This window comes from Mustelus asterias, chromosome 20 (assembly GCF_964213995.1).
Source record: "Mustelus asterias chromosome 20, sMusAst1.hap1.1, whole genome shotgun sequence".
Classification (NCBI taxonomy): Eukaryota; Metazoa; Chordata; class Chondrichthyes; order Carcharhiniformes; family Triakidae; genus Mustelus; species Mustelus asterias.
In genome coordinates this window covers 80,971,503-80,985,270 of record NC_135820.1, presented here as the reverse complement: position 1 = coordinate 80,985,270, position 13,768 = coordinate 80,971,503, and the positions used below count along the sequence as shown (strand labels likewise).

The 13,768-nt window shown below is 41.1% G+C and overlaps 1 protein-coding gene across 8 annotated transcripts in view; it reads right to left on the bottom strand.

The window, feature by feature from the left end:
• The window catches only part of ralgapb (Ral GTPase activating protein non-catalytic subunit beta), a 125,072-nt gene that overhangs the window by 43,570 nt on the left and 67,734 nt on the right, over positions 1–13,768 (bottom strand). For all 8 annotated transcript variants that reach the window (XM_078236954.1, XM_078236956.1, XM_078236957.1 and 5 more), the window contains 5 exons: positions 10,571–10,738; positions 7,259–7,373; positions 6,517–6,664; positions 6,366–6,430; positions 6,017–6,155 (listed from right to left, as the gene is read on the bottom strand). In XM_078236954.1, coding sequence (XP_078093080.1) covers positions 6,017–6,155; positions 6,366–6,430; positions 6,517–6,664; positions 7,259–7,373; positions 10,571–10,738 — 635 coding nt within the window. The remainder of the gene's footprint in view (positions 1–6,016; positions 6,156–6,365; positions 6,431–6,516; positions 6,665–7,258; positions 7,374–10,570; positions 10,739–13,768) is intronic.

Sequence of the window (13,768 nt, the reverse complement as noted above, 5' to 3'; positions counted from 1 at the left end):
CAGAAGGAGCTGTGCTCCGAAAGCTTATGGTATTTGCTACCAAATAAACCTGTTGGACTTTAACCTGGTGTTGTGAGACTTCTTACTGTGCTTATCCCTTTTCTTACAGCCCTTCTTTATCACCGGAATATATTGTTGCTGAGTACTGAAAAGGATCTCCTTAAAAATCCTCCATTGTTCCTCAGCTGTCCTACCTACCAGTCTGCTCTCCCAGTCCACCTTAGTCAATTCAGCCCTCATCCTATCGTACTTTCCTCTGTTCAAACAGAAGACAGTGGTATGGGACCCTACTTTCTCCTCTTCCATTTGTATCAGAAATTCAACCATATTGTGATCACTTGACCCAAGAGGGTCCTTCACAAGAACATCCTTAATTCTACCTACCTCGTTACACATTACCAGATCTAAGATAACTCGTTCCCTCGTCGGTTCTGTAACATACTGTTCAAGGTAACTATCCCGACAGCATTCTAAGAACTCTTCCTCCATCCCACCCCTTCCAACTTGAGTCAGCCAATCAATATGCAGGTTGAAGTCCCCCATGATTATTGCTGTTCTGTTTTTGCACGCATCCATTATTTGCTTGTTTATAGCCCTCCCCACCTCAACATTATTATCTGGGGGCCTATAGACCATGCCTACTAGTGTCTTTCTCCCCCTACTATTCCTTATCATAAGGCATGCCTTATGAGGATAGGTTGAGAGAGCTAGGTCTTTTCTCCTTGGAGAGGCGAAGGATATGGGGTGATCTGATAGAGGTGTATAAGATGTTGAGGGGTATTGATAGAGTGGATTCTCAGAGGCTTTTACCCAGGGCTGTAATGGTTGCCACAAGAGGTCACAGGTTTAGGGTGCTGGGGAGTAGGTACAGAGGAGATGTTAGGGGTAAGTTTTTCACTCAGAGGGTGGTGGGTGTGTGGAATTGGCTGCCGGTAGTGGTGGTGGAGGCGGATTCGATAGGGTCTTTTAAGAGACTTTTGGATAAGTTCATGGAAGTTAGTAAGATAGAGGGCTATAGGTAAGCCTAGTAGGTAGGGACATGTTCGGCGCAACTTTGTGGGCCGAAGGGCCTGTTAGTGCTGTAGCTTTTCTATGTTCGAACAAGCTGTCAGAGGTAGTTGTAGAAGCGGGTACAATGTTGTTTTTTAAGAAGCATTTAGATAGTTACATGGGTAAGATGTGTATAGAGGGATATGGGCCAAATGCGGGCAATTGGGATTAACTTAGGGGTTTAAAAAAAAAGGGCAGCATGGACAAGTTGGGCCGAAGGGCCTGTTTCCATGCTGTAAACCTCTATGACTCAATGGTCAAAGTCTATTCTAGTCCTCAGGCTTACATCCAATCAGGAATTTGTGATAAGATTCATAAATGCATAAAAGGAAATAAATAACTGAATAAAATAATGAATGAATTAAGGCACACAAGAATGGCAGGACAAGTGGTGTGCAGCACGCGGGAGCTGTAGGATACCAGTGTGATCCAGGGCAAGCATGTCTGCAGCTCGAGGAGTCATTGAGTTGAAGTCTGAGCTGCGGTCACTGCGATATGTCAGGGCAGACACCCAAGCTAAACTAGGAGCTCTATTCTGTGCTGGGCAGGGTGATGCGCGCCTTGAACTAATTTAATACATCCCAGGTCCTCTCCTGGCTGCAGGCCATCATTCTGCTGTGTGCACAGCTGGGTTGCAATTTTGTCACTTAGAAATCTTGGTATTCATGGCCTCACCTAGGAGTCTGTGTTTCCATCCCCGGTGTCAGAACTTCTGTGGCTAATTTAGGTTTTGTCAAATCCCAGCCTAAAATTCCAGTCATTCCAGTGGGCTGACAGGAGGAAAGCCCATGGAATTTCAGCCCATAATTATTTCCAAAGACTATCAGCATAGCTGGCAGGCTGGTCTTTTCACCTGGGTGGTGATCACTCCAAAACTACATGTTTTGTGATAAGAATCAGCACAAAGTTACAAGTGTGATTTAATAATTTTACAACATTATTTCCTTATCTTCTCCTCTTTCTGGCTTGCTGAATTTTAGGGCTTGTAGAAATTGAATAGTTGTCGTTCTCTTTCAGGAGTCCATACCATATTTGATGTTATTTGGTGTCTCATTTGAGGGTCACTAAAATTTTAGCTCAGAGTGCTTCCTGAAATCATTAACAATGCACTTGATAGCTTTGGTTTTAAATGCTGAACCAAATGCATTTAAAATTGAATTTTTTTCATCAGTAGAAGTGTTTTTTTAGAAGCAAGAAGCATTTGAGACAATTAAAGTAAGTCAGCTTTACATAAATAACAAAAAACAAAGAAGTAAAAAAGCATCGATATGAACATCTGGGCAAAAAGTATGAGAATCTAGGTGGATATTTTTGATACGATGAAGGCCTTTAATATTACATTTGCACTCTTTATAATGGTAGCTTTTAAAGCAATCAAATATTGGGAGCAATTATTTTGGCACAAAAATAAAATGGCTTAGACTTTTAATGAGTGGAATGCAGCCAAGAGGCGAGGAGCTGCTATCGACTGACTCGCTTTGCTACCAGTGCCCACCATATCACATCTGTGAAAGTTGTTCAGGACAAACTTGGAAACATTACATTTGTTTTTGTTGTTATCAATGGAAAAATCAATCTGCACAAATTTGCTCAACATATTCCTATAAGTTAGTATTATTTTTAACTCCATAATTTTTCAAGCAAGGTCAACTTTGAAAAGTTGCAAAGAGCGCTGTGCCGGTGTGGAGGATTCCAAGTTTTGGGTTTTGCTGCTTTACTGCACAGCAAATTGCATCCTTGGAGGAAAAGCTGTCAGAATGCTTGGACCCATCACTGGTGGCAAAGAGTTTGGATACCTTGGCCCCATTCAATTCCACCCTTAAATTCCTTTGCCTCCCTATTTCTCTGTCCTTTAAAAACCTTTGCCAAAGCTATATTTTCAACCCGTCCTCTAATCTCTCTCCTATGGCACGGTTCTTCTTGTTACAAAGTATCTTGGCTGGGGAGGTGTATTTTGCACATTGAAGTTGCTATGTAAATCACTTGGGACAAAATTAATGATTGGATAAATAGCATCACCACTTTAGTCACCCTTCCAAGGGGGACTGAAGACACAAAGATGATGGGCTAAGTGATTAATCTTTCTGTTATGGCCAGGTTTGAGTTTGAGCGACTAAGCTTTCAAAATATCTTTAGGCATCTGCATAGATAAACTGCCTGCTTGATACTAGGAGTGACTCAACGCTGGCTGATAGAAAAAGTGATTTTGCCTCTATTTCTCTCATTAAATGTTTCCTATTCAAACAACTAAGAAAACAACTGACTGGATACTTCTGGCCTACCTTCTTTAAATTTGTCAGAAAATAAGGAAATGCTGAAGACAAATAGTCAAAGGAACAGTAAGCCTGGAAATGTTAGACCTTTGTGCAAATTTGATTTTTAATTATATGTATATATAATATATTATATATTTTACCCAGAACAAATATTACACAACAATGGATACAGTTCCTTTAAATCTCTTCCCCAATCCCACAAAGTCACTCTGAAATGGTAGCTTTTAAAATAAACATACTGATACATTTCACCCAACGATCCCTGCATTCCCGCTTTACAGAGTTTGCTGTAAATTTAAAGTGAAAATGTTTTGAAAGTCATGAGCTGTAATTTCTAAAAACGTCTTCCTCAGAGATAAAGAATGTCTTACCACATACTCTCAATATCAACACTACATTTAAGGAAGTAATTCAGTTTGCGGCATTCTTTAAATAGATATAGGAGACTGCAATTACTGTGCATCAGATCTCAGAACTTCAACAGCATCCTGGAAGATTCATTACTGTTGAATCTGAATACATGCAATCTGAATTAAGTAGATCTATATCAATTTTCCACCACAGCTGGAGAAGCGCCTGGGTCCCATCTCCACTTCTTTTTGCAAAATAGCTTAAAACCCACGAGACACACACTCCAGTGCTGCAACAAGCTGCAGTAGTCTCTCTAGCTGGTGAGTAAATGAACGTCATACAGAAAATTCTGTGCATCATGCTTCTAAAGCTGCAAAGGTATGTTAAACCCAAACGCGTAATAGATTTCAGGTCCACATATAGACTGGAATTTTACCACCTTGCCCGCCCCAGAATCGGGGTGGGTGAGGCTCACAGAGCGGCATTCTCCATTGGCCTCAGGCAGGATCTTACGAGCCTCGGGTGGGCGAGGTGGTAAAATTCTGGCAATAGTCTCCAAGCAGCAGGATCATTGGCAAGGCCACTGGGCTTTACAACTCGGTACAATATAATTCCACTCAATCTTTTTTAATTTTATTGCCGTTCCACTTTATTTGTGTCTGAGTATTTGCAACTTATCTGCCCATGGCCCTATTGCATACACAACAATTCGGCTATGTTCTACTGCATGCACTTCAACATCATGCTGAGCATTCCATACTAAATTGTTAGGAATTCCTTATTGCTCAAAGTTAGTTCTCTCAGCAATTCAGCTGCCACTATAATACTGAAACAAAGGCAAGTTAAACATTTCAAAACCAAACTATTCTCTCAGGTGATCAGAACCAAACATTTTGTTCACTATTTTTAAAAAATTAAATAATTGGCTTCATATTGAACAATTTGCAAATTCCAGAAAAGAAAAATGAAATGAGATTTATGAATCACAGCAGTAGCGGCTGGGTTGGTTACCGACTATCCTAAATTGGACACCAGCCTAGGGGAAACCTGCAGACTCAGCCAACCTGATCTGTGCAAGCCTCACAAGCTCCACACCTGACAAGTCAATACCTGTGTAAACCAGTAAGTGATATCAGCCATCAAATGAACTCTCTTACAATCAACCCTTCTGAACACAGGAAGCCTGGAGCGAAAACAGGAATGTACTAGACTTAATAATGATACTTGGGCACTTATGCTGCTCTTAATCCTCCTCAATCTTCACTTCAAATCCAAATAGTGTATATTTTTTGAAAAAAAAATGTAAATGGTACACAAGGTATTGATGTTGTTCCTTCACACCAAATTTAAATTCGATGTTAGAAAGGTCTTTCAGTTATGGAGCACGTTTCCCATTCTCAGGGCATCATAGCCATATTCCTCTTGCAATGTAGTCGCTGTGGCAATGTAGGAAATGGAGCAGTCAATTTTCTTACAGGAGATGGAGAGCTCTTCCCACTCTTCTTTTATGTCCTTAAAGGGCATTTGGGACCTCAGTTTAAACTTTCCTCTACAAGACTTCACCTCCGAGTGTAACGCTTCCTCAGCAATGCACAGAGTATACTAGATTAGCTATTCAAGCTTCTGAAGTGGGGCTTGAACTCAAGTCTCTGATACAGCAGCAACCGTGCTATCATTAAGCTATGGATAACAACTGACAAGCTCGCCTTCCAGCTGCAATATCTCTGGCCACTTATTGAGACAGGAGGAAGATAACGAGGCGGCCCCTCCAGAGTAACAAACTCTGCACGACTAAAGCGCAACTTTATGGTCAGTGGGAGCAGTGGTCTCTGGGAGTTTCATCCGACATTGCAACTAAGAATGAGCACAATTCAACCAGACCTTCAACCTAGTATCAATTCACAGGCACAACTAAAATGTGAAGCATGGAGTGTTGAAGCTGTATGGTCTAGACTTCAGACCTCTCTGTGGCTGCTTTGAACCCATCAGTTGGTGTGCCCTTGGGAATTGGCATAGTCCTGTTAATCCTCTCGGCTTGTACCATCAAAGATTGAGAGCTCTGTTAGCATTTAGATTGTTGATACTTCGACAAGCAAAGACTAGAATTCTGAACTAATTGCCGCTTAGAGGGTTTTCTTTTCTGACAAGGGAAGTCAAAGATCATTCCAATAACCCGGAAACTACAGTTAGGTGTCCATTACTCGTAACAGAATATATTCTTAAACATCATTAAGTAGTGGGGTAGCCGACTTTTGTTTCTACAAGGACATATTTAATCAAGATGAACAGTGGATTTAGACTACACCAAAGACGTGTTTTTAATGTCATGTTCCTCTCACCATAATCCCGCAGAAGGGCCTGTGCTGGTCTTTCACTATCTGGTGTTGTGGCCTCCGAGCTGCCAGTGCTGGTCATACTGATGCCACTGCTGTTTCGACTGTGACTTTTGAGCGACACGTGAGTGCTATCACCAATACTCTGTAAAAGCAGAAGCACAGAACTCATGGTGCAAACTGCTCTAGTCAAAGGATTCAGCATCAAAACTGAAGAACTGAAAGGTTCCAAAAGATAGACTTATTTTCACTGTCCTATAATCACCAGTTTTGCATTTATATTTTAAAAAAACCTGTTATCCACAGTATTCTCTCTCAAAGGTTTCAAATGCACAAAAGCTGCTTGCCAACTTACCAACTCCATTTGAGAACCAATTGCTTCTAAAAGGGCAGAATCTTGAACAATATTTAACATGGCACCTGGAAGGAAAACAGGCTTTAGATAACCAGTTAAGAGTATTTGGCAACAATAAATCAGGTATGAGCTAAATAAGATCCCTACCGACCTAGAATCATCTGTGTGTTGTTAGGATCGGTTTCAGTCTGTAGGGCACCAATTAACACATTGACAAGCCTCAGTTTCAAGGAAAGAAAGGTAACTGGCTTGTCGTGTAATGAGGAATCCTCATTGCTGAATTTCCCTTCCAAAAGCACCTGAAAGAAAGGAGGAAAACCTGTTGACAGTGCTAACAATCCGATTAGGTTTCGTTCATTTTAATGATTCCCCCTCTCACGTTGGCTGCCACTTGAATAATCTCATTGGATTGCCAGTTTCTCAAATGCAACAGCAGACAGTGTTTGTTTGCAATTGCTCCATGGGAAGATACCGCAGCCTCAGCACCATCCTGCTTACACCAGCTGTGCCTTTATGGAATAGGGGTTGCTGGATGTCAGTCAGCAACTGGAATCTGTCTATTTCTTAACCAGAAGCAAATGGAGCTTCTCAGTCACTGACGGCTGTGATTAGCGAACGCAGCAAAGGCTGTGGGACCAGCATGCAAACTTCTTGGTCTCTGCAGTTCAGGATCATAAAGACACAAGGGAATATATCACATAGATATATCTTAAAATATGGAGACAAATGTCCCAAACTAATGGTGATATTATTTGGCAAAAAGAACCAAAGTCTGTGAAATCAAATTCATACTCCATCCACCAGCATCTACAGCATCATTGCCATCTTGTTTTTTTCATTGCTCTATTAGGGAGAGCCTTCAAAATAACTAAGTAGTCAATAATGAATAGTACCTCTGCTTTAACTGTCCCAAAGTGATGTGGGAGAGGCAGCATTGATAGCAGAATGTGGATTGATGCTCTCCGAAGTTCAGTGGGATTCACATATGCTTTGAATTTTGAAAGCTCTCTGGAAGAGAGGATGGAAAAAAAATAACACTTTACTATCAGTTGCTCAGATCCTGCATTTTTCAAAATGCAGCAGAACTGAAGCTCCATCAGTATTAAACACTTCATCTCCTTCTCCAACACCTTTCAATTACATGTACATAATGAACACTAAACAATACAATCTGTGGAACAGCAAACAGCGGCAATGGAGGATAGAGCAATTCAAAGATCAAGCAGTGCTGATGGAACGGAAGATTAGCAGTACTCATATTTCTTCTCAAACCCGGATCATTAATCTTGTATTGTATTGTTATTCTTCATAACGTACAAAAATTATTTACTATTCCTAGGATTGAGGGGGTGAGGAAAGGGAGAAGAGGAAAGGAAATTAAAATGGAGGGATAGAAGAATTAAGAATGGGAAAAGAAGTGAGAGAAGTAAACAACAAGGACACAGATAAGAGGGGGACAACACAAGGGGTAAAGGGAAACAGAAGGTGAGAGAAGGAGAATGGAAGATGAAGTTGAAACAGGATAAGTTCAAGGCAAATAAACAGGAAGTGGAATAGAAGAGGTCCCAGTAGCTTTTGTCTCACATCAGTGCTGTGATATAGTCACGCATTTAATGTGTCAAGTGTTTTTAAGCTGAGAACATATTTACTATTACTTACATTTCACTAGATGGCGCAGACATGCTTCTCCTCCATCACCCAATTCCAGCCATGGCTAATCATAGAATCGTACAATCTTACAGCACTGAAAACGGCCATTCAGCCCTTCATGCCTCTGCTGGTTCTTTGAATAAGTGATCTAACTTGCCCCATTCGACAGCTCTTTACCCATAGCTCTTAAAATGTTTCTTTAAGTATATTATCAAATTCTTTTATGAAACAATTAACTCTGCTTCCACCACTCTTTCAGGCAGTTCATTTCAGGTCAAAACAACTGACTGCATGAAAATATTATCCTCATCCCCCTCCTAGTCTTTTTTGCTAATTGTCTTAACACGGTGTCCTCTGGTTACTGACCCTCTTGTCAATGGAAACAGTTTTTTCCTATCTATTGAAACTGCTCAATGTTAAATATCTGTATTAAAGCAGACCTCAACTTCCTCTGTTCAAAGGAGTTCAAACCCAGCTTCTCCAGTATCCCGTCATAGTTGAAATGCTTCATCCTTGATGACATTCTAAGTAAAAATCCTCTGCACCCTCTCAAAGGGCTTTACATTACCCCCATGGTGGTGTTCCCAGAATTGTACTCAAATCTCCAGCTGAGGCCTAACTAGTGCTCTGTAAAGATATAACGAAATTTATTTTATTTTGTACCCTATTCCTCAGTCTTCTCAACTTGTCCTACCACCCTCAATGACTTGTGCACATAAATTCCCAGGTCTCTGTTTAGACATCCCCTTCAGTTGTATTGCCTACCATTTAGTTTAGATTGCCTCCCTTTATTCTTCCTAACGAAAAGCATCACTTCACACTTTCTCTGAATTCAATTTTATCTGCCATGTATGCACCCAGTTCACCAGTATATGTCCCCCGAAGTCTGTTACTATCATTCACACTGTTAACTGCATTGCCCAGTTTTGAGTCATTTGCAAGTTTTGAACAGATGACCTGAACCTGGTATACAGGGCCTTAAAATAGCAGTGTTCCTACTGATAACCACAAACATGCTAATATTTTAAAATCTGAAAACAATTTGTATCCAAATTTAAATTTGTGTTCTTATTTTTGGGCCAGATTTTTAGCCCATTCCTATGTGCCCTTAGAGGACAATTGAGAGTTAACCATGTTGCTGTGGATCTGGAGTCACATGTAAGCCACACCAGGTAAGAACATTAATAAACCAGATGGGTTTTTACAATAATCAACAATGATTTCACGGTCATCATTAGACTTTTTAATTCCAGATTTTTATTGAATTCAAATATCACTATCTGCCATGGTGGGATTTGAACCTGGGTCCTCAGATCTTGCCCTGGGTCTCTGGATTAATAGTTCAGTGATAATACCACTACTGCCTTCCCTAAAAACAACAACAGGATGCTCTCTTTAGTTTCTCTGAGAAGGTGGTGATAAGCTGTGATGTACGTGTTTTTACAGAGGGATTTTCAGGATTTTGACAGTGATAATGCCTGAAGTTGCCTAGGTATTTACATGTCTGGTTGAGTTGAACTGATACATACAGACAGGTAACATATTATAGTTGGGCATGCATTTGTACCTTTGGCCCTTTATCTCAAATTAAACTGCACCAAGACTATCTCTGTTGGATTACTTCAAACAAACAGTTGATTTGGAAAGGTCAAAATCTTGACAACAGCAAAAAAAAAGTATGAGGGGGCCATTTGTCTCCCATTTACAAGTACAGACAACAAAGGTTATTAGAACCCATACATGGGTTAAGCTATGAAGAGAGGTCGGGTAGGCTTGGGTTGTTTTCGTTGGAGCAGAGCAGACTGTGGGGTGACCTGATCGAGGTATACAAGATTATGAGGGACATGGACAGAGTGGATAAGGAGCAGTTGTTCCCCTTAGTTGAAGAGTCAGTCACGAGGGGACATAGGTTCAAGGTGAGGGGCAGGAGGTTTAGAGGGTGATGTGAGGAAAAACTTTTTTTACCCAGAGGGTGGTGACAGTCTGGAATGCACTGCCTGGGAGGGTGGTAGAGGCGGGTTGCCTCACATCCTTTAAAAAGTATCTGGATAAGTACTTGGCACATCACAACATTCAGGGCTATGGGCCAAATGCTGGCAGATGGGATTAGATGGCAGTTCAGGTGTTTCTAATGTGCCGGTGTGGACTCAATGGGCTGAAGGGCCTGTTCTGCGCTGTATGATTCTATGTGTCCCAGTGACCCAGCACGTTTACCTATAGATTTGCAAAGTCTCTGATTTGATTCCCCTATTTGTATATGGCTAGGTAATTTCACTACTGCACTAGGCTGTCATAGCCAGAGTTCTTGCTACCTACTACACTGTGACTTCTGGACCACATACCCAGAGTGTACAACAGAATATTAAGGTTGGCTGAGATGTCCATTATGGTAAAACAGGCAGTTGACACCCACAGCGGAGATTCAAATTTATAACCTCCTGCTAGCTGGGCAAGGTCCCATTGGATACTCAGTGCTTCTGGAATCATAGAGGCAAGAAAATTAGTTAAAAGAACAATTCAAACTGTAGTGCGTTAAGAACAGCAAATAAACTCACCGGTCAGGCAATATTGTTTCCAGTGCTGAGATGAAGTAAGGAACTAGAATATCTATACCCTTGAGATCGCAGCAAAACAAAGCAGGAGAGTTCAGGATGATGCTCGCTAAAACCGGGCGGCAAATGTAATCATTTATTTGCAGCCCCTGGATCAGCACCATATAGAACCTGGATAAAAGAAAATGAGAAACACTTTACATCACACTGCATGTAAAAATGAAATAATAAAAAGGTCAGAAGTAGAATTCATCCCTCGTTGTTTGAGGTGAGATAGTAGGGGTGAAAATAGACTCAATTTGATTGTGGCTGTGTTTTTAAGGCACTGGATCAGGTTGAGACAGGCATAGAACAACCAACTGTGATTTGACCGAGAACACTGCACTCCTGCATTGTAATCAGAACTGAAGTTGTGTCATATTTTAGTCTGCAGTATGTTGCCAAGGACAGGTGTAGTGTTTATGTACTGAAACCAGAACCAAAGGCAAGACTTGAATCTTATTGCAAGGGGAATGGAATATTACAATTGGGGTATTTTGCTACAGTTATACATTGATAAGAACACAGCTGGAGTACTAAGGGAAGCATGGTGGCACAGTGGTTGGCACTGCTGCCTCACAGCACTAGGGACCCGGGTCCAATTCCGGCCTTGGGTGGCTGTCTGTGTGGAGTTTGCAATTCTCCCCGTGTCTGTGTGGGTTTCCTCTGGGTGCTCCAGTTCAAAGATGTGCAGGTTAGGCTGATTGGCCATGCTAAATTGCCCTTAGTGTCAGAGGATTAGCAGGGTGAATGTATGGGGTTACAGGGATAGGGCCTCAGTGGGATTGTTGTCGGTGCAGGCTCGATGGGCTGAATGGCCTCCTTCTGTCAGGATTCTATGATATTATGTACAGTTTTGGTCTCCTTGTTTAAGGACGGACATAAATGTGTTAGCATTTCAGAGGAGGTTCACTTGGCTGATGCCTAGGATGGAGGGTTATCCAATGGATGTTGCATCCATTAAAGTTTACAAGATTGAGAAGTGATCTTATTGAAACATGCAAGATCCTGAGGGAAGTGGATGCTGCCAGGACTTTTCCCTTGTGGTAGAGACTCGAGGACACAGTTTAAAAACAAGGGGTCTTCCATTTAAGAAAGAGATAGAAATATGTTTTCCTCAGTAGGTCACGAACCTTTGGAATTCTTTCCTGGAGACTGTTGGAGGCAGAGTCAATTAATATTTTTAAAGCAGAGGTAGATAGATTCTTGACTAATAACGGAGTCAAACATTATTTGGGGTAGATGGAATGTGGAGTTGAGGCCATAATCTGATTAGTCATCAAGTTATTGAATGGTGTAGTATATTTGAGGAGCCGAATGGTTTGTTCCAATTTATATGCTTGTAACATGGATTATAACTCCAAGGCAATCCCACAGCAACTGAAGGCTTGTTGGCAAAGATGAGTCAATATAATCATAGAATCACAGCTTGTTGGTAAACAGAGTTCCTCTGTCAGAACTACAGATCTTCTTAGTTTCAGAGAATCACTATTGTTAATAGTTACATTTACTGTAACTTGGGGAAAGATTCTGTTGGTAAATCTTTAATTTGTATTCGGATGCCTAAATAATTGCTTTTCTGGAATCAAGCTGTGATTTTCTGTTCAGCTTCCTCTTGTTAAAAACATTGACCTAAAATTTCTCTCTCATTTACAGTGGATGTGTTACACATTTGTTGATCGCTATAGAATCATTTTTGAATGAAGGTAAGTGGAACAATTGCGATAAAGGATGACTTCCTTATATTACCGACATTAGAGCTGTGGTGTAATATAAATGAGAGAACAATATTGATCACTGAATGCTGCATTTTTCACCCCAAATCTTTCTTGCATTGGGAAGGTATGTGCTTGAAAGCATGTCTTAGATGCAAGCATGAATACAATTGCTGCTCCATGGGTGTTCCAAATCATAAACATGATTTTAAATAACTTTCTTTCAAGGTGTTTGCTTCCCTGCTGGTCTGTGATCTGCTCCAAACACTGTGGATCAGATTGCAGGGCACTAGCAGTCTTAGCACATTGTTAAATTTGCAAGTCTCCATCTTCACTTGCCCTGTACTACTCATTAAGATACCTCCAACTTTTTTGATGAGTTGGATATCTGGCAAATTCAGAAACCCAGTACCATATTTAAAAATCTTTACAAGTTATTGAGAAATGCACAGGTGAAATTTCTGTTTGCCTTGTATGTAGTACACACCTCCACAGTAGGAACACATCCTGTTTAGAGGACTTGGGTACATGCTTGCAAAGTTTAAGCCTTATGGATCACCAAGTTGCTGAAGGGACTTCTGATCTAACAGCACTGTGGGTACTCTTTCACCACAGACTGCAGCACTTCAAGATCTACCAGCACCTTCTCAAGGGCAAATAAGGATGAACAGTAAATGCTGGCCTTGCCAGCGACTCTCGCATCTCGAATGTGACTATGAATTAAAGAGTGCTGATAGAGCTCTAACATAGCCCACTGGTACAGAGCACTGATAAACCTGTGTGTTCCCTGCCTAGCCTGAACCATCTACTCTTCACAGCATTGGATGCCAGACTACCTGGAACTGAGTCAAAAAAATCCTAGTGCCTGGGATGGGCAAATGGCCAGACCCTCCCCTGCTTGCCCTTCTTGGCACAAATCCATTTACTTCTACATTGCAATTAACTGGTATTTTAAACTTACTAAAGTAGAATTACTGTAATATAATTCTACTAGCCGGTCCATGCACAACATTTTATGTTATTAGAATGCAAGAAATAGGAGTAGGCCATTCATCCATTTGAGCCGACTCCACATTCAATGAGCTGATTTGCAGTTTAACACCATTTTCCTGCACTAACCTCATACCCCTTGATATTTTGAATATGTCGAAATCTATCAATCTCAGCCTTACTGAAGATACTAAATGAGCGAGTCTCCGTAACCCTCTTGGGTGAAGAATTCCAAACATTTACCATCCTCCGAGTGAAGAAATTCCTCCTCATCTCAGTCCCAAATGGTCTCAGTCCCAAATGGTCCCTTAATCTGAGACTGTGTTCCCTGGTCCTAGATCCCCCAGCCAGGGGGAACCATCCATCCCACATCTACCCTGTTGAGCCCTGTAAGAATTTTGAATGTTTGAATGAAATAAACTCCAGAGAATAAAGGCCCAGACTATTTAATCTTTCC